The sequence below is a fragment of the Megascapheus bottae genome, chromosome 22 (assembly GCF_031878675.1).
Source record: "Megascapheus bottae isolate mThoBot1 chromosome 22, mThoBot2.hap1, whole genome shotgun sequence".
NCBI lineage: Eukaryota > Metazoa > Chordata > Mammalia > Rodentia > Geomyidae > Megascapheus > Megascapheus bottae.
The window spans coordinates 12458463-12481455 of NC_143530.1; the positions used below are offsets into that span (position 1 = coordinate 12458463).

Sequence of the window (22993 nt, forward strand, 5' to 3'; positions counted from 1 at the left end):
CTTTATCCACTGGATAGCAGTGGTACCATGTATAACAACCCAAGTGAATCCTCCCCCCAAAGGAAGAGGCAGGAATCCCGCTATGGTATAGAGAAAAGGTTAAAGAAGCAAGCTCATTGCTATGTCTGATGTATAAACTACTTTGTAATGTCTAAAGCATCCTTGCTGTGCAGTTCTCTTCCTTCCTTCCCTCCCTCCCCTCCCTCTTCCTTTCTCTCTTTCTCTCTCTTTCTCCCTTTCTATCTCTCTCTCCCTCCCCATCCATCCATCCATCCTCCCTCCCTTCCTTCCTTCCTTCCCTCCCTCCCTCCCTCCTTTTCTCTTTTCTTTCTTGGTGGTGGTGGTTGTGGTGGTTGTAGGGCTTGAATGCTGGGCCTGGATGCTGTCTCTGAGCTCTTCAGCTCAAGGTTACCACTTGAGCCACAGCACTACTTCTGGTGATTTTCTGGTGGTTAATTGGAGGTGAGTATTGGGGACTTTTTGTGCCCAGGTTGCCTTTGAGCCATGATCCTCAGATCTTAGCCTCCTGAGTAGCTAGGATTACAGGCATGAGCCACCAGTGCCCTGCCATGCAGTTTTTTTTTTTTTCTTTGTAACGCTGGGAATTGGGTCTGGGGCTATGAGCATGCTAAGTACACATACACATTCTACTGAACTACCTCCAGCATATGACATTATCCTTTTTTTCCATTTGCTTTTAGGCCATGTCTGAACTATGTTGCCCATGCTGCATAGTTAGCCCTAAACGCCTGGGCTGAGGCAGTTGTCCTGCACCAGCCTCCTAAGTAGCAGATAGTTTGGTGTGAGCACCACCACATCTAATTTTAGTCATAATACTTCTGTGACTTTTGTAGTACCACAAAGTACTAAGGACATTATGAATGACTGCCCACATTCCCACAGCAAAATTTAAGAGTCAGTTGCAGGGTAGAACCCAATCTGAGTCCAATATTCATGCATGATAAAGTTTGTTGTCTAAAGTTGGTTGGCTGTCTTTGTAGTTTAGATTATACATATGTCTGAGGTTGTAGAGGTCTCTTTATTCATCTGCAGAAGCTAAAGAAGAATTTACCGTCAAGAAGGAAGCTACACAGAGCTACCAAAGGACCCGCCCCAGTGCTCTGGACGTTCAGCACATTCTGTACCAGGAGAGGCTCGCCAGGACTCTCTGAGTTTGATGATACTATGAAGACTCTATCTTTTGAAAACCCAGAAGAGACAATAAAGTCCTCCCAGCATTGCTGGTGTTTGCATTGGCATGGATCATGTGTGCCTTGATCCATTTTTATCTTAAAAATAAATTAGGCAAACACTGTTGGACTTAGAAAATGTCTTTTCTTGTTTGTAACCTTACTATCTGACTAAGAACCAAAACGTATATCCAGGAACTCTTTTTGTACCTCAGCAGCCTCAAAACTGACCAGGTCTGTTTTATTTGCTTTGTGACACTAAGCTTTGTTTTAGACTGTTGCAGTGCTGAACTACTAGTGTTGTAGCTGGAAAGGAATTAGTATTCCCAAGATTGTCAGTGTATTTTATTTGGTTGTAATAACTCACTTCTGAGTTTTAATTTCTGATGAAAAATTTCCAGGTAAGATACTCAGGTTTCAAATTGCTTGTGCTAGGTGTAGTGGTACTTGTCTATACCCTCAGCACAGGATGGTCAAGAGTTAAGAGACTACCTGGATGGACTTCATAGGGAGACCCTGTCTCAAAACATCCATCTCTATTCTAACAAAACCTGTATGAATATGAGAAGGAGCTCTTGTACCTCAGGGGAAAGGTGATGGGCTTCCTTAGAGTTCAGCTTCAAGGTAGGGGCTTGAGCTTCATTCTATGATACCATTGCCTGTGGACCAGTGGGATACTTTTTTTTTTTTTTAACACAAATGTAGCTTTTATTTAGTCAAGAAATGGTGACTTTTAGAGTGTTCTATCTGTGCTCATCCCTTGGATCCAAAAAATGTACCATGTTTTTTTTTTTTTTTTTTGCCAGTCCTGGGCTTGAGCTCAGGGCCTGAGCCCTGTCCTTGGACTTTCTCAAGGCTAGAGCTCTACCACTTGAGCCTCAACACCACTTCCAGCTTTTTTCTATGTATGTGGTACCGAGGAATCGAACCCGGGTCTTCATGCATGCTAGGCAAGCACTTTGACCACTAGGCCAAACTCCCGGTCCATGTACCATGTTATATAGATACTACCTCTTTGGAGGGAATGAAAGAATGTTAGTAAGAGGAAATTATATTGGTTTCCATTGATTTCATCCTGGGACTTAAATTCAGGGCAGGAGTGTTGTCTTCTGAGCCTTTTGCTCAAGGCTTAGCTCTTTACCATTGGAACCACAGCTCAACTTCAGACTTTTCTGTCCAGGCTGGCTTCAAACCATGATTCTCAGATCTCAGCCTTCTGAGTAGCTAGGATTACAGGATGAACCACCAGTTCCTGGCCTCCTTAGTAAATTTGTAGATACATGGAGGGAGAAAATAGTAAGGACTGGAATAGGAAGAAGATATCTTGATGGATGATGGGTTTCAACTGAATTGGAGAAAAGATGAACCACATGCAAGAAGGTACACAGCCACACTCAGGGTTCTAGGACAGTGTTTAACCAGCTTGATTTTGATGAGTGAGGTAGGCTTAAAATAGGGGTGGGGTGGTGGGTGGTCAGCTCACTGCTGACTCCTGGCTATCCAAGAGGATGAGATCTGAAGGTAGAGTGCAAGCTTAGGCTAAAAAAAGTCCGTAAGTTAACTATGTACTATAAACCCACTTCACTAGCTTTGAGCTCTAGGATAGCATCAGGACCTGAATTCAAGCTGAGGACACACACGCACGCACACACACACACACACACACACACATACATGCACGCTCGTAGGGTGGATTTCCAAAGAAGACCTTTAAGAGCCAAGCAAAAGCTGGTCCCCCCCCCCCCATCCCCCTGTTTAATTGTAGAAGAGAGGCAAGTTGAAACCAAAGATATTTGACCAAGACACCAGAGGACTCAATTAACCATTATTGAGGGACTTATAGTAAAAGAGGCAAGAGAACCACAGCGTTCAGGTTATGGGAACATCTTCACTTACGTCACATATATGGAGGGAAAAGTATAGGTAGAGATGTGTGAAAGATGGATAGAGGGGCAAGTGATATAAGTAGGTTTGCTGAAGTAGGTGGAGAGGGAATGAATAAGATAGATGAGACATTGTCCAGCAGAACTATGGAAATTGGCTAAAAGCAACAGAAAAACTATTACAGAGGTAAATATAAAAAGTGGTTGTGTGGGGCTTTTAAAGTTGAGCCATTTGCCCCTCCCTCAGGTTAAAGGGCTTTATTAAGCTAACTGCTTGAGTGTTTCATAGTTCATAGTTCACAAAGCTGATCAAGTCAGCTTTGTGAAAGACTCAAATAATTAGTAGGAGCAGGTTTTACTTGGTCATCTTGTATTCTCACAGCACTTACAATGAAAATTGGTGAGTAAACTTTTTTTTTTTTTTGCCAGTCCTGGAGCTTGAACCCAGGGCCTGAGCACTGTCCTTGGGCTTTCCTCAAGGTTAGTGCTCTACCACATGAGCCACAGTACCACTTCCGGATTTTTTTATGTATGTGGTATTGAGGAATCAAACCCGGGTCTTGTATGCTAGGCAAGCACTCTACTGCTAGGCTAAACTCCTGGCCCAAGCTTTTTTTTTTTAATCTAGCTAAACACAGATTAGTTATTTTTTAAGTATGTTACTATGCAGTTTATTATTATTATTATTATTTCCAGTCATAGAACTTGAACTCAGGGCATTGGTACTGTCCTTGAGCTTTCTCAAGGCAAGCACTCTACCTCTTGAGCCACAGTGCCACTTTCAGCTTTTTCTGTGTATATGATATTGAGGAATTGAACCCAGGGATTTGTGCATGCTAAACAAGCAGTCTACCACTAGGCCACACTCCTGGCCTTCTATTTTTTTTTTCTTTTTTGTATTGTTTCAAATATCCCGAATCCAACATGCTCCAAAATCTGAAACTTTTTGAATATTTGCACAAGTGGAAAAATACTGTGAAAATTTGTTTTATGTATAAAATAATGTTACCAAGCTGGGTGTGGTATCTCATGCTTTAATCCTAGCTACTCAGGACACTGAGATCTGAGAATCAAGGTTCAAAGCCTGCTCAGGCACAAAAGGACCTGAGACTCTTGTCTCTAATTAAACTCTAGAAAATGGGAAGTAGGGCTTGGCTCAAGGGTAGGGCGGTAGCCATGAGCTGAATAGCTCAGGGACAGTGCCCAGGCCTAGTTCAAGCCCCATGACCTGCAAAAAAGAAAATAACAGTAGTATATTACCTTCAAGCTAATTATAAGATGAAACAAAAGTAAATTTCCTATTTAGATTAGGGCCCCATTTCCAAGATAATGCATTATCTACAAACATATCTAAATCTGAAAAAACCCCAAACCACTCTGGCCCCCCCGAACATATTAGATAAGGGGAGTATTTAATGTGGGTGCGCTCTCTCCCCCTCTCCCCCCTCTATCTCTCCATCTCCCTCCCTCCCTCCTCCCCTTCCCTCTCCTCCCTCCCTTCTCCCTCCCTCCCTCCTCCCCCCTCTCCTCTCACTTCTCCCCTCTCTCCTCTCTCCCACTCTCTCACCAGTTCTGGAGCTTAAACTCAGGGCCTGAGCACTGTCCGTGGGCTTTTTCCTGAAGGCTATCACTCTGCTACTTGAGCCACAGTGCCACTTTTGGCTTTTTTTTTTTTCCTTTCTGCCTGTGTGGTACTGAGGAATCGAACCCAGATCTTTGCGCATGCTAGGCAAGCACTTTACTACTGGGCCAAACTCATCCCCCCTTTTTTTTTGGTAGGTCACAGGGCTTGAACTCTGGGCCTGGGCACTGTCCCTTGGCTCTTCAGCCCAAAGCTAGTCTTCTACCACTTGAGCCACAGTGCCACTTCCAATGTGTGCTCTTTTTAACTACGATACAGTAGTTAAAATACACACGCACACACAACTGTTGTATCAAGAGAAAGGTTATATTTTATTTTCTGAAATGAGCCCAAAGTATACCTTTCACACTAACTGAAAGCAGGTGCAAAGACTTGACAGTGATCTTTGACTAAAGGTATCTTTTTTTTTTTTTTTTGCCAGTCCTGGGGCTTGAACTCATGGCCTGGGCACTGTCCTTGGACACTTTTGCTCAAGGCTAGTGCCCTGCCACAGCACTACTTCTGGCTTTTTCTGAGCATGTGGTACCGAGGAATCCAACTCAAGTCTTCCTGCATGCTATGCGTGCACTCTACCACTAGGCCAAATTCTCAGCCCAACTTCTGTATAGTTTTAAGAACTATATACAGAAGGCATTGCATGTGACCCTCACATAAGTCAGTAATGACTCAACAGCTAAAGTGACTTTTGGGCTTTCAACTATTAACTTGTAATTATAACTAAACTCTTACAACTACAAACTGTCATGAAAAACAAAGGTTTTAGGTTTTCTTTGAGATATATATATATTTTTGCCAGTCCTGTGCATTGAAGTCAGGGCCTGAGCACTGTTCTTGGGCTTTTCTCAAGGCTTGTGCTCTACCACTTGAGCCACAGCATCCCTTCTGGCTTTTCTATGTATATAGTGCAGAGGAATTGAACCCGGGTCTTCATGCACTAGGCATGCACTCTACTACTAGGCCAAATTCCCAGTGCCTTTAGGTTTTCTTTGAAAACAAATACTAAATTCTGAATTGTTCTTTCAAACAACAGCAGTGGCCCATGCCTGTAATCCTAGCTAACTCAGGAGGCTGAAATCTGAGAATTGCAGTTCAAAGCCAGCTTAGACAGGAAAAGTCCCTGACACTCCAGTTACACATACACAAAGTGGAGTTATGGCTCAAGTTGTAGAGCACTACCCTTAGGCAAAAGAGTTAGAGACATTGCTTGAGCCATGAGTCTAATACCAACGTAGATTACTAAAGGGTTCTTTGAGAAGATGGTGATAAGTGGAGCTGAGGTTTATGAATGGTCTCTTTAAAATATATTTTTAGGGATCTGGGAGTGTGGCCTAGTGGAAGAGTGCTTGCCTAGCAAACATGAAACCTGGGGTTCAATTCAATTCCTTGGTACCACATACATTGGGGGGGGGGGTGCGTGAGGGAGCCAGAGCTGGAAGTGGCTCTGTGGCTCAAGTATAGAGCACTAACCTTGAGCAAAAGTGTTCAAAGACAGTGCCCATGAGTTGAAGCCCTAGGACTGGCCAAAAAAGAGGGAGAAAGAGAGAAACAAAAAAAGATATAGCCAGGCACGGTGACTCACACCTGTAATCCTACCTACTCACACAGCTAAGATCTGAGGATCACAGTTCAAAATCAGCCTGTGTACTAAAGAACGAGAAACTCTTCAATTAATCACTAGAAAACTGGAAGTAGGGTTGTGGCTCAAGGGTAGGCAGTATTTGAGCTAAAGAGCTCAGGGACAGTGCCCAGTCCCAGAGTTCAAGCTCCAAGACCAACCAAAAAGAAAAAAAGATGTTTCTCCCTGGGCTTCTTAGACTCTTAGCTAGTCTTTTTCCTCTGCAACTGGTAGTGTATTTCCTATATTAATCTACATCATAAAGTGGTTTTGAAATAGGGTGGCTTCCTCTCCCATCCTTGAAGTAATGTCAGATAATATGAGGGAAGCTACCTTTCTTCGGCAGTTACACATCAACCATTCCAATATGCCTCTCCTCCTTCTCCCCCCCTCCATCCTAGCACTGGGACCCTAAGTCAAGGACTATGTGCTATCCCTGAGGCCTTTTGCTCAGGGCTAGTGCTCTGCCACTTGAGCTATAGATCTACTTGTTTTTTTGGTGGTTAACTGGAGACAAAAGTCTTGTGGAATTTCCTTCCTAGGATGGCTTTTAACGTCAATCCCCAGATCTCAACTTCCTGAGTAACTAGGATTACAAGCATGAGCAACCAATACCTGACCCAACATGCCCTTTTGTGTGTGTGTGTGTGGGGGGGGTGTCATGGGGCTTGAACTCTGGGTCTGGGCACTGTCCCTGAGCTCTTCATCTCAAGGCTACCACCCTACCCCTTGAGCCTTAGCCCAACTTCTCATTTTCTAGTAGTTAATTGGAGATTAGAGTCTCATGTTCTTTTGTGCCTTGGCTGGCTTTAAATCGTGCCGGAACTGCCTTTGAACTGCCATCCTCAGATCTCAGCCTCCTGAGAAGCTAGGATTACGGGTGTGAACCACAGCGCCAGGCCCCAATGTGCCATTCTTTAGATGATAGGCAGTTAGTAGCATTTTTCTTGTTAGAAGGCATACATGTCAGGGAATCAGTGAAAGCCACAGCCTAGGCTAGTTAAATGCCCCACACTAAATGGACTGTCAAATGGAAATATGAAAAGATACATGTCTGTAATTCCTTTCTCTACCCACCGTATAGAGCCCACTTCATTTCTGTGAAATGGGAAGGCACAAAAGTTCTTTGGCCGAGTCATGCACTCCTTTCTGCGAGGATCCTGAGACAAGTCACAGGCCTGCAGTGTTTGATCAAAGTCCATGGGAAGTGTGGAGCTTTGGCTTGGAAAGCAGTTACATTTAGAGTGAAGGAGGAAATATTTTGTAGGCACCAAATGCTGCTTCCTTTTGGAGTTTCCCCTGTACATTCCTCCCCGCCCCCCTTCATGATTTGAGCATTGTAATCATTCTAAATCTTCCTAAGCTCTTCTGGGGTTAATCTGAATGAGTGGCTGTGGGGAGGTGCGGAGGCCTGGTAGCTTACTTTAATAAGCTGCTTTACTTCTTCCTCTGGTGCAATGGGACTATCACCAAACCCTGCAAAATGGAAGGTGGAGTGCTTTGCTGCCCCGGCCCACCCTTGGCTCTACTGGTTGGACTTTGACTGCTGAGATGGGTACAGCCTTTGCTTGCCTGCTGGGGATAAGGCTAAATTTGGCCAGCAAGTGTGGAAGTGCTGTTAACAGCTACTCTTTTGCTCACTACTGCCATGCCTTTGGTCAGGTTACCTGACTCTCTGAGATGGGAAGTCGTGCTTATCTTTGTGAGGACTCAGGGCTACTTACTGGAACCCCTTCAGCCCTGCCCTGCCCTGCTTCCACTTCACCTCCTTTTGGTGAATTTCTGTCCATGTATACCACTAGGCAGCTAGAGACATTCTTGTGTCTGATCTTTTGGAGGCTCATAGAAAAAAAAAAAAGTGAAGCATTATCAGTGCTTCACTGGAGGAATAAAAGTGGACATTTTAATCTTCATGTTCCTCATCCTTGCTAGCTGTGACATCCAATTATCAAGACTAGAAGGCATCTTTTTCAGAATACTGTTTTTTAGCCTCCTTTACAAGGCCACTTTGTGTCAACACCTAGAACTGTGAATCTAGGAGGTTTGCAAAGTAATCTACGGTGCTGTGAAGGAAAGAGTCTTGGCCTGGGGTGGCTTGGTGAGTGGTGCAGGGCAGGGAGCTGACCAGCTCTCTTCCCAGGTCTGCAGCCCACAACAGTAGGAGGGTTGAGCACCTGACTCTCATCACCTGCATAGTCTAGCCACTCATGGAACCTGGGAGCTTGTAAGCAAAACAGATGGCTTGGCACCGTGGCACTTGGGGTCCCCCACCTAAGCAATTGTTATAAAATCTGACTTTGGAAAGGTCAACATTCCTGTGACTCCAAAAAGTAGTCTGAGTAACATTGTTAGTTATTAATTCAACTAATATTTACTGCATGTCTGCTAAGAACCAGGCACATTGCTGGGGGGCGGGCAGTGGCAGCAAAGGAAGCAGAATCAAGGAAGTCGGATCACTGGCAGCTCTGCAACTGCGTTGTGCCTAGTCAGTGGGGTTTGTTCATTGCACAGTGCGTGCTAGGCAGGCAGTCCCTAGATTGAGGGTTCTTGACGTAGTTGTCAGATCGGCAAGTCCCCTCAGGCTATGGTCATGTATGTGGCTGAGTCCATTTCTAGTCTCGTCATCCTTTTGATCTCTCTTGGTTCAGGGGCTCTGGTGTGGCCTGTTAGGTTACGTTTACCCTTTGAGTCTAGGTTTTGGCTGAGTTTTCTCAAGGAAGATGGGAGGGCAGAGGGAATCACATGTTTTTAAGGTATTTGTGTAACTACTGTGGTGTTGAGATACGCCTGCCTCCCTCCCTCCCTCCCCCCTCTCTTTCTTTCTTTCTTTCTTCCTTTCTTCCTTTCTTCCTTTCTTCCTTTCTTCCTTTCTTCCTTTCTTCCTTTCTTCCTTTCTTCCTTTCTTTCCTTTCTTTCCTTTCTTTCCTTTCTTCCTTTCTTCCCTTCCTTCCTTCCTTCCTTCCTTCCTTCCTTCCTTCCTTCCTTCCTTCCTTCCTTCCTTCCTTTCTTCTTTTCTTTTCCTTTCTTTCTTTCTTCTTTCTTTCTTTCTTTCTTTCTTTCTTTCTTTCTTTCTCTCTTTCTCTCTTTCTCTCTTTCTCTCTCTCTCTCTCTCTCTCTCTCTCTCTCTCTCTCTCTCTCTCTCTCTCTCTTTCTTTCTTTCTTTCTTTCTTTTCTTTCTTTCTTTCTTTCTTTCTCCAGACCTCCCTGTAGGTTGATGTTTTATCACACAAGCCACTTCTGGTTTTTTACTTCTTTTTTTTTTTCTTTTTGTCAGTCATGGGACTTGAGTTCAATGCTTAGATGTTATTCCTGAGCTTTTACAGGGACTTTTCTGCCTGGGCTGACTTTGCACCTTGAACGTCAGATCTCAGCTTCCTGAGTAGTTAGGATTAGAGTGAGCCACCAGCACCCAGATTGCTGTCTGTCTGTCTGTCTGTCTCTGTCTCTGTCTCTCTCTCTCTTTCTCTCTTTCTCTCTTTCTCTTTCCCCCTCTCCCCCCCTCCCCCCCTTTCTTTCCTTTTTTTAGCTGGTCCTGGGGCTTGAACTTATGTAGTTTATTGTAAATAAGAGTCTCACAGGAACTTTTCTGCCCAGGCTGGCTTCAAACTCTGACCTCAGATCTCAACCTTCGGAGTAGCTAGGATTATAAGCATGAGCCATCAGTGCCCGACTTCTGTCTCATTCTCTATCTATTTATTTATTTATCTATCTATTTATTTATTTGCCAGTCCTGGGCTTGAGCTCAGGGCCTGAGCCCTGTCCTTGGATTTTCTCAAGGCTGGAGCTCTACCACTTGAGCCTCAGCACCGTTTCCGGCTTTTTTCTATGTATGTGGCACTGAGGAATTGAACCCGGGTCTTCGTAGCCAGGCAAGCACTCTACCACTAGGCCAAACTCCCGGCCCCGTCATGCTTAATATAAGGGAAAAGTAAGACTGAAGCCTTTTCCATCAAGCCAGGGAGCCAGAGTGCCTTTAGAATAGATCTACCATGAGGCAGAAGAGAACAAATAAATATCAGTATAGAACTGCTGACCACTAGTATTTGTGTTCTGGCTCTGTCTCCTACCAGCTGATGACCTTGAACAGGTCTCCTTTAGTAAAATAGGCATCCCTAAAATGGGTTTGGTAATACATATCTGACTTTGAGGACAAGATGAAGATTAAAGGCAGTGTAGGACCTACTGCCAAGCCAGGTTCCTGGGTGCCATGTTGTTTCTGTTCTTGGGTATAGCAATATCTTGAATCTGAAATGGTATATGAGGTTCCTCCACTGAGAGGTGGAGACACTGCTGTCAAGAACTGGGAACCTTTGTACTGGGGATGAAGGAAAGCAGGCCTCCTCTCTTATTGGCTGGTGTAACTCAGTGAGAGACTTAACTCCATGTCTGGTCTTTGGCCTTGTGAATCTTTATATGTGAGGGAATCCTCATACTTCATCTATGACTGGGACCTCCTTCTAAATTGCTGGGAACTGTAGATTCTTGTACTTGATTGTCAAGTTGCACTGTTGTGAACCCTCACTGACTGTCTTCACTCTTTTCCAGGGGCTCCACGGGCCTTATCCCTTCGGCCAGTCTTAAACGGGTGTCAGCAAGAAGAAAAATTAACAAAAGACAGAAGGCCCGACTTGGGGTGGGGGGGCAAAGGGTTCCTCTGGATTATAGACCACATCGCACGGATCCCTGGCTCCGATCCTCCCCCATCCTGGAAGAAGAGGAAGAAGCAGAACAGACTAGTTTTGAGTAAACTCAGTATGCATGTGTGAATGCTGGATCGCAGGAGTGATGTTGAGGCTACCAAGAAGAAATCCATGCAGCCACCTTGGGTTCTGTTTATTAGGCGTCAGTCTATCTACTCACGAGGTCACTCGGGATGGGAAAAATAAGCCATCTTTTTAAACAAAAATTATTTTGCCTACAGAAAGGTTGTAGTTTTGAGCACATGTTAATTTTCCTCTCTTTCTCCCCACTTTTATTTTTTTTAATAAGGGATAACATACTCTATAGAATAGTGTTTGCTCTGGAAGTGATTCAGGCTGCAGCTGGCGTGGCATGTTTGGGGACTGTGTGGGTCACTGCTACAGAAGCACATCACTATGTCATCTGACTCCAGAATCTAACCCCAGTGTTTATAGTGGCATCAGCCAATGAGTCATCACTCTTCCTCCTCTTTTCACTTTAATCTTGTGTTGATATACGCCTTTGACAGTTGTATTTGTCAACCCTTTGGCTTGTTAGCATCAGAACCTTTCTGAAGACCAAACTTCCCTGTTTGGCCAGCAGAGGAAGCCTTGGGGATGATGCCGAGTGATGGAGTTTGGAAGCCAGGAGGTGTCCTTGCGCACACATGTGTAACAATTCAGGTTGCTTTCTTCCATGTTTCTCTTGGCAGAAGGAAGTGCCATCACATTTATGTTCTCTTGCAGCTTGCCGTTTGCTCTGGGAACAGTCCCTCTGTGCTGACTGGTGGGTGTGCCCCATGCACACATGGAAGGGTAGTTCATAAGCAGGTGTGCAGCAGGTCCCATCCCATGCTTCTCTGTTGTCACACAACTCCCTTCTCTGTTCCTTGCAGTTGTCCTTTGTGGTATCCCCACCGCCTGTTTGTGGAGGTTGAGCTCTTAAGAGAAGAAAATACAGTCCTGAATGGGGAACTTGTTAGGGGAAAGGGCTACTGACTACTTGATCTTGAAGACTAATTTGGTTAGAAATGGAAGGACCTCCCCTAAGTTCATGCTTGGTTTGGGGAAGTTGGTCGCGGGGCAGCTGAGCAGGAGCAGAGACTGGCTACCCACTGTGCTGCTTGTCCCACTGGTGTCCTCTGTATGCAAGTAGGTTGAGCCATGAGTATCTTCCATGAGGAACTTGCACAGGCGAGAACAGCTGTCTGCCAAAGATAACATGAATATGCAAAGTCCCTCTTCTCAGCCTTTCTTCCCTGGAGTTATGGTTGGTTTGAGAGCCAGGGATGAGGGTCTAGGGTGTGGTTGCAGGGTCCCCTGCCTGTTAGCATACCCCCCAGGGTATGAGCAAAGCAGGGAGATCAAAGGATGAGTGGCTGCGAGGGGTCCTGTAGCCTGGGTGTGGGTGATGGTCTGTCTGCCTGCCTGTCTGTCTCTGTCTGGGTGTGAGTTCCAAAAAAAAAAACAGTGTGTTTGTTCCTCCTCCTCTTCTGAGACTTTTTTAAATACTTGATTGTGAGAAAAAGCTTGTATAAACTTTTTCCCTCACCTCTCCTCTTCCCCAAGCCCAAAGCTTTGGTTCACGGAGATCGCACCTGTTTATAAGAGCAGTGCAGCTGGACTAACCCAGGGCTTCTCTGGAGCACACATGGGCTCCCGTTCCTAGCAGAGCTGAGGGAAGTCCATGCTGGAGGCCCACCACGCAGGGCAGGGCACAGGATGGCTTTTGTCTGAGGGCCCTTGTAAGCCCAGACAGCTGCTGCTATATAGGTGCCGGTCTCCTAGGACACTGCCACTCTGGAGTACACATGTACCCAGCTGTTATTCCTGTTTGTGGCCTCAGAGCAGCTTATCTTCAGCTACCCTGGCATCCCCCATCTGCTGCCCCCCCACACCAGGGCCCTTCCTTTTTCCCAGCTCAGGTTTTCTGGCTCAATTCAGCAGAGCCTCCATCAGCCACTGTAAGTCCAGCCCTGCCCCTCATCCTGCTTGTCTTCCTGTTTGTGGGCAACCTTGCTTGGAAAGTAAAATGTCTCAGGCACTTTGGCTGCCTTTCTAAGAACGAACAGTTTTGCAGAGGGCCAGAGCGAGTACAAGCTTGGTACATGGTTTCCCAGGGCCAGAGGAGGGTATTGGTGCCACTCATTCTCCCTCCCTGCATTGGTGTGGCTTCTTAGAACTGCCTAGAGTTCATCTTTACTCCCTGCCTAGTAGGGTGGCAAGCACTTGCCTCTGTCCTTCTCAGAAGCTTCATACATGGCAGGCTGTCTTCTGAGCAGGACAGCCAGCATCTGACACCCTAGAGATAAGGCCAGCACCAGCCTTAGGTGATTTGTGACTTGGGCTTGAACCCAGTTGGGGAGGACTGTAAGTTTGGGAAGAACCTGTCTGTGTGCATAGAATGAGGTGTGTGTGTGTGTGTGCGCGTGCGTGCGTGCGTGCGTGCGTGCGTGCGTGCGTGTGTTTGGATATGTATGCACGTGTGCATGCTTTTTTTTTTCTTGCCACGGGCAGATGAATTTGGGGCATTTTTCTAGAACAGCCTTCTCTCCCTATAGTAAGGACTGGCTGTAATTTTGGGCCCATTAGAGGCACTCAAACTGGTGGCCTAAGGGTGACCACAGGGGGAAGTGGACATTAGGATAAAAAAAAAATACAAACCCAAATTCAGCCTGTGCTCCGGGGAGAGGAGAAGATGGAAGGGCTGCCAGGGCTCCGAAGTGTGAGTGCTCCCCCCGGCCTCGCTGTCCCTGGCTGCCTCTGGTGAATGTGGGAGCAGCCCTGGCTGCCCCTCCCACCTACACTGGGTGGGTGTCTGGTGGGCCTCATGGTGCCTAGGAGGAGATGAAGGTGAGGAGGTTTTCCTTACTGTATAAATGAATATTTGTATGATTAAATTAACACACACAAAAACTTTTCTCCTGTGTCTGAGTTTTTTTGGTCCATTTAGCCTCCGTAACCTGGTTGACCCCAAAGCAGCCATGGGGTGAGTCCTTGGGTCTCTGGGTCTTTCCCTTTAGCAGATGGCAAAGCAATCTCTGAGCTTCATTAACTTTTTTTGTTCCTTTATTGAGATTGAGTAATTACATACATAATAAGATTCGTTAACTTTGTGGAAATGTGCCATGGGGTTACAATGGGTTTGCCGGCCTTCCTGTCAGCTGATGACCAGAAAGGTAAGAAAAGTGCCTCTACATGCCCTGTAGTTACCAGGGTGCCCCTCTGTTGGTCCACGCCAGTATGTAGGAAGTCACACCACATTGGTAGTGGTCAGCAGGCCAGCATGGTTGGGGGTCTTACTATGTGTCCAGCGTGCACAGTGAGGAGCTACACAGGAAGCTGACCGAGCATCACAAGCATCATTTGGGGAAAGCAGAAAAGGGAAATTGGAGACTTCTTCACTACCACTTGGGTCCTGGCTTCTTGGATTGTGAAGATCAGGTCTTATGTGATCCCCCAAATGGTTGTGTAGTTCTGGGGTGCCTAAGGTGCCCCTGGATTTTTTGGGGGGGGTTGTTTTTTTGTTTTATTGTTTTGGTTGGTCATGGGCTTGAACTCTGGGCCTGGGCGCTTTCCCTGAGCTCTTCAGCTCAAGAGTATCACCCTACCCCTCAAGCCACACCACCACTTTTGTTTTTCTAGAGGTTATTTGGAGATAAGAGTCTCGGGTCCTTTTGTGCCTGAGCTGGCTTTGAACCGTGATCCTCAGATCTCAGCCTCCTGAGTAACTAGGCATGAGCCATTGTGTGGGGCTGTCTTGGGTTTTATTTATTATTATTATTATTATTATTATTATTATGTAGGCTTTTGTGGCTGGCCTGGAAACCTGTGAGCTAGGGATTATACTCTAGACAACTGGCAAATAAAAACCCACCCCATCTTCTTACCTGAGGTAGTTTATGCCTGGGGAAGGGGGACATAAGGTTGATGTTCCTTGGCAGTTGAAAGAATTGAGCAGCTGTCAACCTGAAAGGAACTTAAGTGACATACAACAGTAAATGGTGTGTTTGCTGCCTCGTCTCAGTAGTGATGACCACTCCCTCTTCAGAGCCCAGCGCTCCTTTGTGGTAGAGAGCAGGATCCCAGGGATCCTGCACAGCTGAGCCTCAGCTCCAGAGGAGGCAGCCTGGGCTAGGTGCTCACAGTTTTCATTTCCTGAAGATGCAGCCTTTCATCTAGACTTGAATTGGGCCTCTCCCCCCCCCCACCCCGATCTGCCAAAGCTGTGTTCCAAGTGATGATTTTGAGTGAACTGGCAGGTCCAGGGTGCAGGAGCTGAGAGGATAGGGAGGTCACGGTCCACAAAACCTCCAGAAGCCTGGGGTGAAGCTGAACACAAGTCTCCTGTTCCCCCAAGAGCAACCTGATTATGGTCTAGGATGGGTCCCAGTAGAAAGACCACCAGGGACCCCCTAAGCTGGTATTCTCGTGTTTCAGGGGTTCCCGCCCCATCACGTGGTCTTAATGGCAACTGTGACCCACTCCGAGTCCTTCCCCAACAACTCTGCTGCTAAACAGTTATTTGCTTGGCAGAATCTGTTTGTCTTTGGGGCTGTAACCTGTCAAGAAGTCAGCAGGCCCTGAGAGAAAGAGGCAAGTTTGGACCCAAGCTCCTAGTTTGAGTCATTCCCACGGGGGCTGGGTAACAGGGAGGGGGCTCTCAGCTGAGTCGGGGGGGGGGGGGTGGTAGGCAGTTGCAGTGGTGTGGGCCCAGCCCTCTTGGCAGAGCAAACTTGTGCTCCCAGGCTACTTCCCTACCCAGCTCAGGTTGTACGTGTGCCTTCCACCCTGTTCTTGAGAAGGCCCCTCCCTTCACAGCTGCTGTGACCCAGCCACTTCTCAGAAAACACCTAGTGTCCATCCTTGAGTGGCTGCCAAAGAACTGGGCACTGACGGCTCTCATGGCAGCCCCAGATTTCAAAACCTGGGCAGGAAGCAGGCAAGCCTGCCTAGAGGTGGGAGAATGTGTATAAGCTTGGGAGCCAAGGGGCCAGAGAACGAGTTCTTTGACTGTTCCCCAAAACACAATTACAAATATACTAGTTTAGAAACCAGGACTACAGGTTTGTTCTTTTATTAGCACTGTGTGAGAGAGCGATAGTGTCCATCCACCCATCCTAGTACTGGGGCTTGAACTCAAGATCTGGGTGCTATCAGCTTTTTTGCTCAATGCTGGCGTTGTACCACTTGATCCACAGCTCCACTTTTGGTTTTTTCATGGTTAATTGGAGATGGGTCTCTTGGTATTTCCTGCCTGGGGTGGCTTAGAACCTTCAGATTCTGAGTCGCTAGGATTACAGGTGTGAGCTACTAGTACCTGACTAGCACTTCTGAGATGTAGCTTTCTTAAGTGTGTTTAAGACTGATTGGAAAGGTGTTAGACTGGGCATTTCTAACCCACTTCCAGGTGAACAGTTGCACTGGTCCTCCGTGGACAGTGCTGGGTGAGGATGGTGGTGGTCAGGGAATGTGGGCGCTAGGAATGTGAGTCTTCTGCTGGTATAGGTGGGTCTGCGGCCAGCAGAGGGCGACACATGGCCAGTGTTTCCTCTGCAAAGGACTGGGCCTCCCTGACAAGTAGGCCTCTCTTGCTTCCCAGACCTCCAGAAGGTGTGTGGCTTCTACCCTCCACTTGCAGGCAGGCCGCTTGGGAGGGAATTCAAGCTCTGTTACTCAGCAGTTATGGGATGGAGCCTGTTTAGGCACTTGGACCCTCAGTGTCCTGATCAGTAAAATGAGGGCAGTGTTACCCCAGGTGTCGCAATGAAAACACTCATGGAAATGTTTAGCATCATTGTCTGGCCATGGTCAGCATCCAGCCTGTGGTGACCACTATGTTATTATGACCCATTTGATGTACTGTGGCCTGGCCCCTGAGAAGAACACTGGATGTTTGGGAGGCAGAGGCTAAGGAACCTGAAGTCTGCTCTGTAAAACTCCCTTTCCAGGCCACGGCTTTTATTTTCAGAAAACCTTTGTCTTAATGAGTATTTATTGGTTTGTTATTGTGGGAGTTGGGCTATGGTAAACAAGAGGCCTAGGGGATCTGGATTTCCTCTGTAACGCTAGGATGCCCCACTCGGCAGTGACTTGCAGTGGGCTCTTAGAGTGTGTTTGTTGGGTGAAGAAATGAGCTGATGTGTGGGAGAAACAGGAGCCTACCCTATGCAAGACCAGCCTGATTTCTGAAAATAGACACTGCCCACCTCAGTGGCAGAGGGTCTTGTGGACAGGAGAAGGCCCCAGGGGAGGGGAGAATGACAGCCCAGAACCTCTGGCTGGGAACTGGTTTAGCTACTGTGGTTTCCTACTTCCTAGGGCAGAGTACAGTGGTTGACACGTCTGCATCCAGGTGTCACAGGAACTCTCAGAGCCAGTTCCAGGGATGGAAGCCAAGGCCATAGGTAGACACTAAGATATCCAGCAGCAGCGAGTCCCTTGAGCATCTCCAGTTCTTTCTCCTGCCCTCCCCTCACTGGCTTTCTCCTGCTGTCACACATTTCAGTCTCAGCTGAGCACACTCAGGGGCCCAGCCCAAGAGTGCTAAGAGGTGATGGATTTGGAGCAACTCTTATTGTTAGGGCTGGGGTGTCTGTGTGTCAAGTCCCTACTAGACCCCCTGAAGTAGGTGTTCCTGGTAGGGAGACTGGACCTAGGAGATGGGAAAAATGAGCTCCCATGGAGAGTCATGCCAGGGTGCTAGGAAGGGCCCACAGTCCTGTGCCTTCCAGGGGGTGTCTAAACAGTCAGGTGTCTGTCTAGCTTCTTGGATGGAGGGGACAGTGAGGCCTTTGGGAGAACCCCCCCTCCCCGGAGCTCTCCTACTGGTATGGCTCCTCACCTGGACTTTCTCCCTGTCACCTGAACCCACTGGGGCAGCCAAGTCCCCTGGGGAAGACGATAGATCCCTGGGTATTTGAGAAACAGGAACCAATTTCACCACACATCCCCTGGGGTAGTCTGGTGAGGTGCAATCAAGGTGGTAGGTGGGCCCCAGGGAACCAGTCCTGGCTCTCAGGGAAAAAAATGGGGCAGGGGGATGGATTTACAACTTTGCAGAAACACAACTGTACAAAGGAAAAGGGCCCTGGAGTTTCTTTAGCAGGATGGGGTCTCCTGCCTCTCCTTGGGTAGGAGTGTGTGAAGAACATAGTGGGGCCCTCTGTGTCGTACACCACACAACCCTTCCCTAGCACAGACACGGCACGCCTGTGAAGTTCTGCACCCTGTGCCCCCAGCAGCACATGGCTGTGTTGTTGTTACTTCAGCTTGCACACTGGCACTCCATGGGGTCTTGGCAGTCTCACCAGCACATGCCCACACAGAAGTTCACACTTATGCACATTCACTGAAAAAAACATTTTTTTTTTGCCAGTCCTGGGGCTTGAACTCAGGGCCTAGGTGCTGTCCCTGAGCTCTTTTGCTCAAGACTAATAATCTGCCACTTTGAGCCACTTTCAGTTTTTCTGGTGGTTAACTGGAGAAAAGAATCTCATGGACTTTCCTGCTCAGGCTGGCTTATAACCATAATCCTCAGATCTCAGCCTTCTGAGTAGCTAGGATTACAGCTGGCAACCACCGGTACCTGGCACACCCTGTGAGACCATCATGAAGGGCAAGGTGTGAAGTGCACCCAGCACGCCAGCAGCTCCCATCCCAGGCTTCCCTGAGAATCCATACCAGAGGAGTGGGTTTTCTGAAAAGGTATGTGCCATTATTCTTCCATTTCATAGATGAGAAAACTAAGGCTCAGCCCCGAGGTCACCTCTGAGAGTGTGGCCAGCCTGAACACTCTGGACATAGGCCAGAATATACATATGTGCACATGTGCACTCTCATGCTAAGAGAAGGTGGAAAGCCTACCTGGTCCTTCCCGAAAGAAAACGGCCCTTCTCAGCCTTGTTGTCAACTCTCTTCTGCTTGACTACCAAGCTTAAGCCCAGCCACCTTTCATTACAACTGTTTAAAATCCTGACCCACAACTTCCTGTGAGTTCTAATTGGCTAGAACTCAGTCACTTGCTCCTTCTATCTGCAAAGAGTGCTCCATTGTTTCACCCAAGAAGCTGTGGATTCCCCTTGTAAGAAAGGAAAGCAAATGTTGGGGATCACCTACCACCTTCCTTCCTGCACTCTCCCTCTCTGCTCTCTCCCTGGGAGGCCCTCTGCCCCCTCGCCACACTCTGAGCCCTAGTGGGAGAGAGACGTCAGTCTGTGGTGTCCACCCAAGGGGAGTAGCTGGCCTTGCCCAGACATCCCCACAGTTAGCACAGGCACTGGAGTCTGGAGGACATTGAATTGAGGGGTGGCCCTGTTCAGAGCTGGAGAGCAAGCCACATGCCCTGCCCAGCATGCTGATGTTCTGAGGTGGGCAGAAATCCTAGATGGAGGAGAGAGAACTGAGGCTCAGGCAATGAGCAGCGGTTAAAGGTGTGTTGAAAGAAGTCCCTTAGCAAAGGGTCACTTCTAGGGAGGCAGACCCTTTATTCCTCATCAGAGCAGCCATGGGCCCTTCTGTATCACTGCAGACTGTCAACCTGACCAGGGTCAGCCATGGTGAAGCCTTGGGTCAGCAAAGCCTGAAGAAGGAAGAAGTCACAGTGTGGGGTCCTGCTCTGCCACTGAGTGGCTGGGGACTGCAGGTCCCCTGAGTGAGCCTTGGGGCCTGTACCTCAGGAATGGGTGGACTCCTAGAGTCTGAACCCCTGGGGGAGGCTCTCAGAATCACATATTGGGCTATGTAGGAGGAAGACAGCCTTGAAGCCTTCCCTTCAGGAGCAAGGTTTGATCCAGATCACTGAGACCTTGTATCATCGCTGGCCTCTGCCCATGTGTCTTATGTCACATTGCCATATTAATATTATGAATAAACATCCTCCCCCGAATATCCAGGTGATACATTCTCTTCTCAGGGGTCCCTTGGGCCCTCACAGGGATGTGCTGGGAAGAAATCAATGTCCCTGTGACCCAGGGGAGGGAACTGGCCAGACACCTTATGTGGGAAAGGGGACCCAGGAGCAGGGTTGGGTCCTGAAGTCTGAGTCATGCCAGGGAGGTCTTTGTCCTGAGGTGGTCTGAACACAGAAAGGTCTTCAAAGTTCTCATGATGAACCCACTTCCCAGCACCCAAACCTCTGTCCTTAAATTTTTCTGCTGTCCACAGAAGGAATCTACTACCTTACCGTACAGGACACTGAACCGCAGGGAGATTAAATTCTTGCCCAAGGTTTTAGGGTGGCTGGATTAGGCCTGCTCCATTCCTGGCTCTAGTATGCCAGTTTGGAAAGGATGTGGAACCCAATTCTCCTAGTGGTAAGGTATGGACCGGGCTAGTAGCTGACCCCTAAGCCTCTGTGTTTCGCCCTGGAGATGGGATTGCTCCCTGATTCACAGGGTCCTTTGAAGACTGTGCTGGACTCACATTCACTCAGGGCCCCACCCTTCTTCTAGAAGCCAGGCAACAGCCGGGGAGAGGGGGGCAGCTCCTCCTGGGGCCCCCTGCCCTGCCCTGGCTCTGTTCCAGCCAGGCTGCCCATGCTACATCTTCCAGATGGCATTGCACCATAAAGCCATCCCTGAACTTGGGCCACCAGGAACAAACAGCCCCTCCCTGGAGGCCGCACCCATAAGAGACCACAGCCACAGCTCCCCTGGCTGGACATGGGTACAAAGCTGGCAGAGGGCAGCAGGGCAAGCAGGACTATAATCTCTGCTGTGAGAATAAGGGCTCTTGAGACTGTTACCATGCTTCTCCCCTCCTCTCTTCCCCTTTCCTCTCCATCCTCACTCAATCCTGAGGCAAAGTGGCCCACTTCCCTCACCCAGTGACCTTGGGCCAGTCCAGCTCTGAAATGAGGTGAGGACCCCCCAGCCCCTCCTGGGGCACCTGAGAGCTCCTCCTAGGAGCCCCGCTATGAGATGAGAGTTAAAAGGCCCAGTCCAGGCAGGCACAGGAGCTCCCTGCTTCCCTCAGCTACATACGCCATTCCTGGGGCCCTGTGAGATGAAGCCTGGACTTCAGTTTCCCCCCCAGGCACAGAAAGTAACAGGATTGTCCTCTGAATTGTTTGATCACATGGCTCCACTCAGAGTCTGCTCTCTGATTCCACTCTGTCTATACCCTAATGTCACCCTATTCCCGGCTGTAGAGGAGTGGGACTGGGCTCCATGAGCCAAGTGGAGCCAGAGTTGCAGGTCCTCAATACCCTGTCTACGTTTGCCCCCTCTGCCTTCATCTTCTTTCTTCTACCATATTAGGTTGGGCTCACACTTCTGGAGGCACCCAGGAAAGCTGGCTGAAGCCAGGGTGGGCTGGCATGACACCTGCAGGCATAACACTGGTCAGCAGCTCCATCAGAGAAAGAGGCTAGATGATAATGCCCTGCAGGCTCACCCGGGAAACGTGGGTGCTGAACAGAGTGAGTAAGAGGAATCCCAGCCTGAAGCCTCCCTCTGGGGTTGTGGGGACTGGAGGACAAGCCAGCCTGGGAGGAGAGGCAAAGACTTCATTCCCCTGCTTTCTACTTTCTGGGGGACGTGACCACCATTTGCCTCTTTGAGCCTCAGTTTCCCCATCTGTAAGCTGGAATGTGACTTTCCTCAGATGATGGAGATGCTCAGTGGGCATGTGCCAGGAACTCTACCAGGACCTTACTGATATCATCTCATCAAGACTCTTGTCTTTTAATCCTTAAATCAGCTTGTCCTTTCTGTTTGAGATGGGGTCTTGCTGTGTAACTCAGGCTGGTTTTGAAGATGTGGGCTCAAACAATCTTCTTTCCTTAAGCTCCTGAGTCCCAAGACTGCAGGTATGTGCCACCACACCTGCCTTCTCTCAGCTGAAAAGCTGAGACCCAGAAACAGAAAGCAATTTGGGGGTAGGGGAGGCGGTCGGCGCTTGAACAAGGTGGCACTGAGCTATGGGTGTTGCCAGGAAAGAATCTCCCGCTCTGGTCCCCAGACTCTCAGCCTATTCTGGCCTTACACATTCTGGCACAGGAAAGCAGGGAGATTCCCCTCCCCCTCAATCTTGCCCAGCCATGGTGAATCACCTCATCCTTCTGGGTTCTTTTACTCATCTGTAAAATAGGCTGCTGTGAAGCGACAGGTGGATTCAAGCTCCCCGCACACACCATGTGATCCCCACCACCCTGTGTGACGACAGAGTCCGCCTCCCCCTTCCCTAAGAGGAAGGGCACCATTATGTGAGACACAGAGGTGAGAGGTGAAGGGACCGGCCCAGGTAAGTTGTACTCGCTTATGGGGCTAAGACCATGCAGCCAACAGCACCACACAGAAACTTGCTTGTTCTTTTATTCTCTCAAGCCACCCTAGACCCTAAGGCTACCTCTCCTGGGCCCCCAGTAAGCCCAGGAGCAATGAAGGAGGAGGCAGGTGGTGTGGGGTGTGGGGTTCCTTGCCTGCGGGGCGGTGGCTCCTGGAGGATATGTGAGTGACACCTGAGATGCTGGGCTGGCCCTGCTTCCTGCAGCTGCCGCCAAGTGTGTCCCGGACTGGGCAAGGGATCCTGGCTTCTTCAACGTGACGGAGGAACTTCCTCAGGAGGGGGCAGAAAAGTTCAAGGGCCATATGAGGGGGGTGCTCCTGAGGGAGCCAAACTTCAGCTTGGCTGCTTTCCCATCGTGGCTGTTCCTTACAAGCGTGTATCCCAGAGCAAGCCTGCTAGTCTTTCCGTGCCCCAGTTTTCATATATGCACGTGGTAGTTATGATGCCCGCTCTTCAAGGTTCTTATGAGAATTAGGGTGAGATTATTTTTTTTAAATCAGTCCAGAGTTTGCACCCTAGAAAGGGTTTAATAAACATAAGTAGTAAGTAATATCTTTCTATTTATTCTTTTTTTTTTTTTTTTTTTTTGCTTGAACTTAGGGCCTGAGCACTGTCCTTGGGCTTTCTCAAGGCTCTGCTACTTGAGCCACGGGACCACTTACAGCTTTTTCTGCATATGTGGTACCAAAGAATCA

General features: G+C 48.2%; 1 protein-coding gene across 3 annotated transcripts in view; it reads left to right on the forward strand.

Moving 5' to 3' along the window:
• Positions 1 to 11150, forward strand: part of Ilrun (inflammation and lipid regulator with UBA-like and NBR1-like domains) — a 46257-nt gene extending 35107 nt beyond the window's left edge. For 2 of the 3 annotated variants that reach the window (XM_090355847.1, XM_090355849.1), the window contains exon 5: positions 10876 to 11150. In XM_090355847.1, the coding sequence (XP_090211973.1) occupies positions 10876 to 10911 (36 nt within the window). In that variant the 3' untranslated portion in view covers positions 10912 to 11150. Of the gene's footprint in view, positions 1 to 1053; positions 1330 to 10875 lie in introns of those variants that run through there. The other variant, XM_090355846.1, reaches the window with a different exon arrangement.
• The last annotated feature ends 11843 nt before the right edge of the window (positions 11151 to 22993 follow it).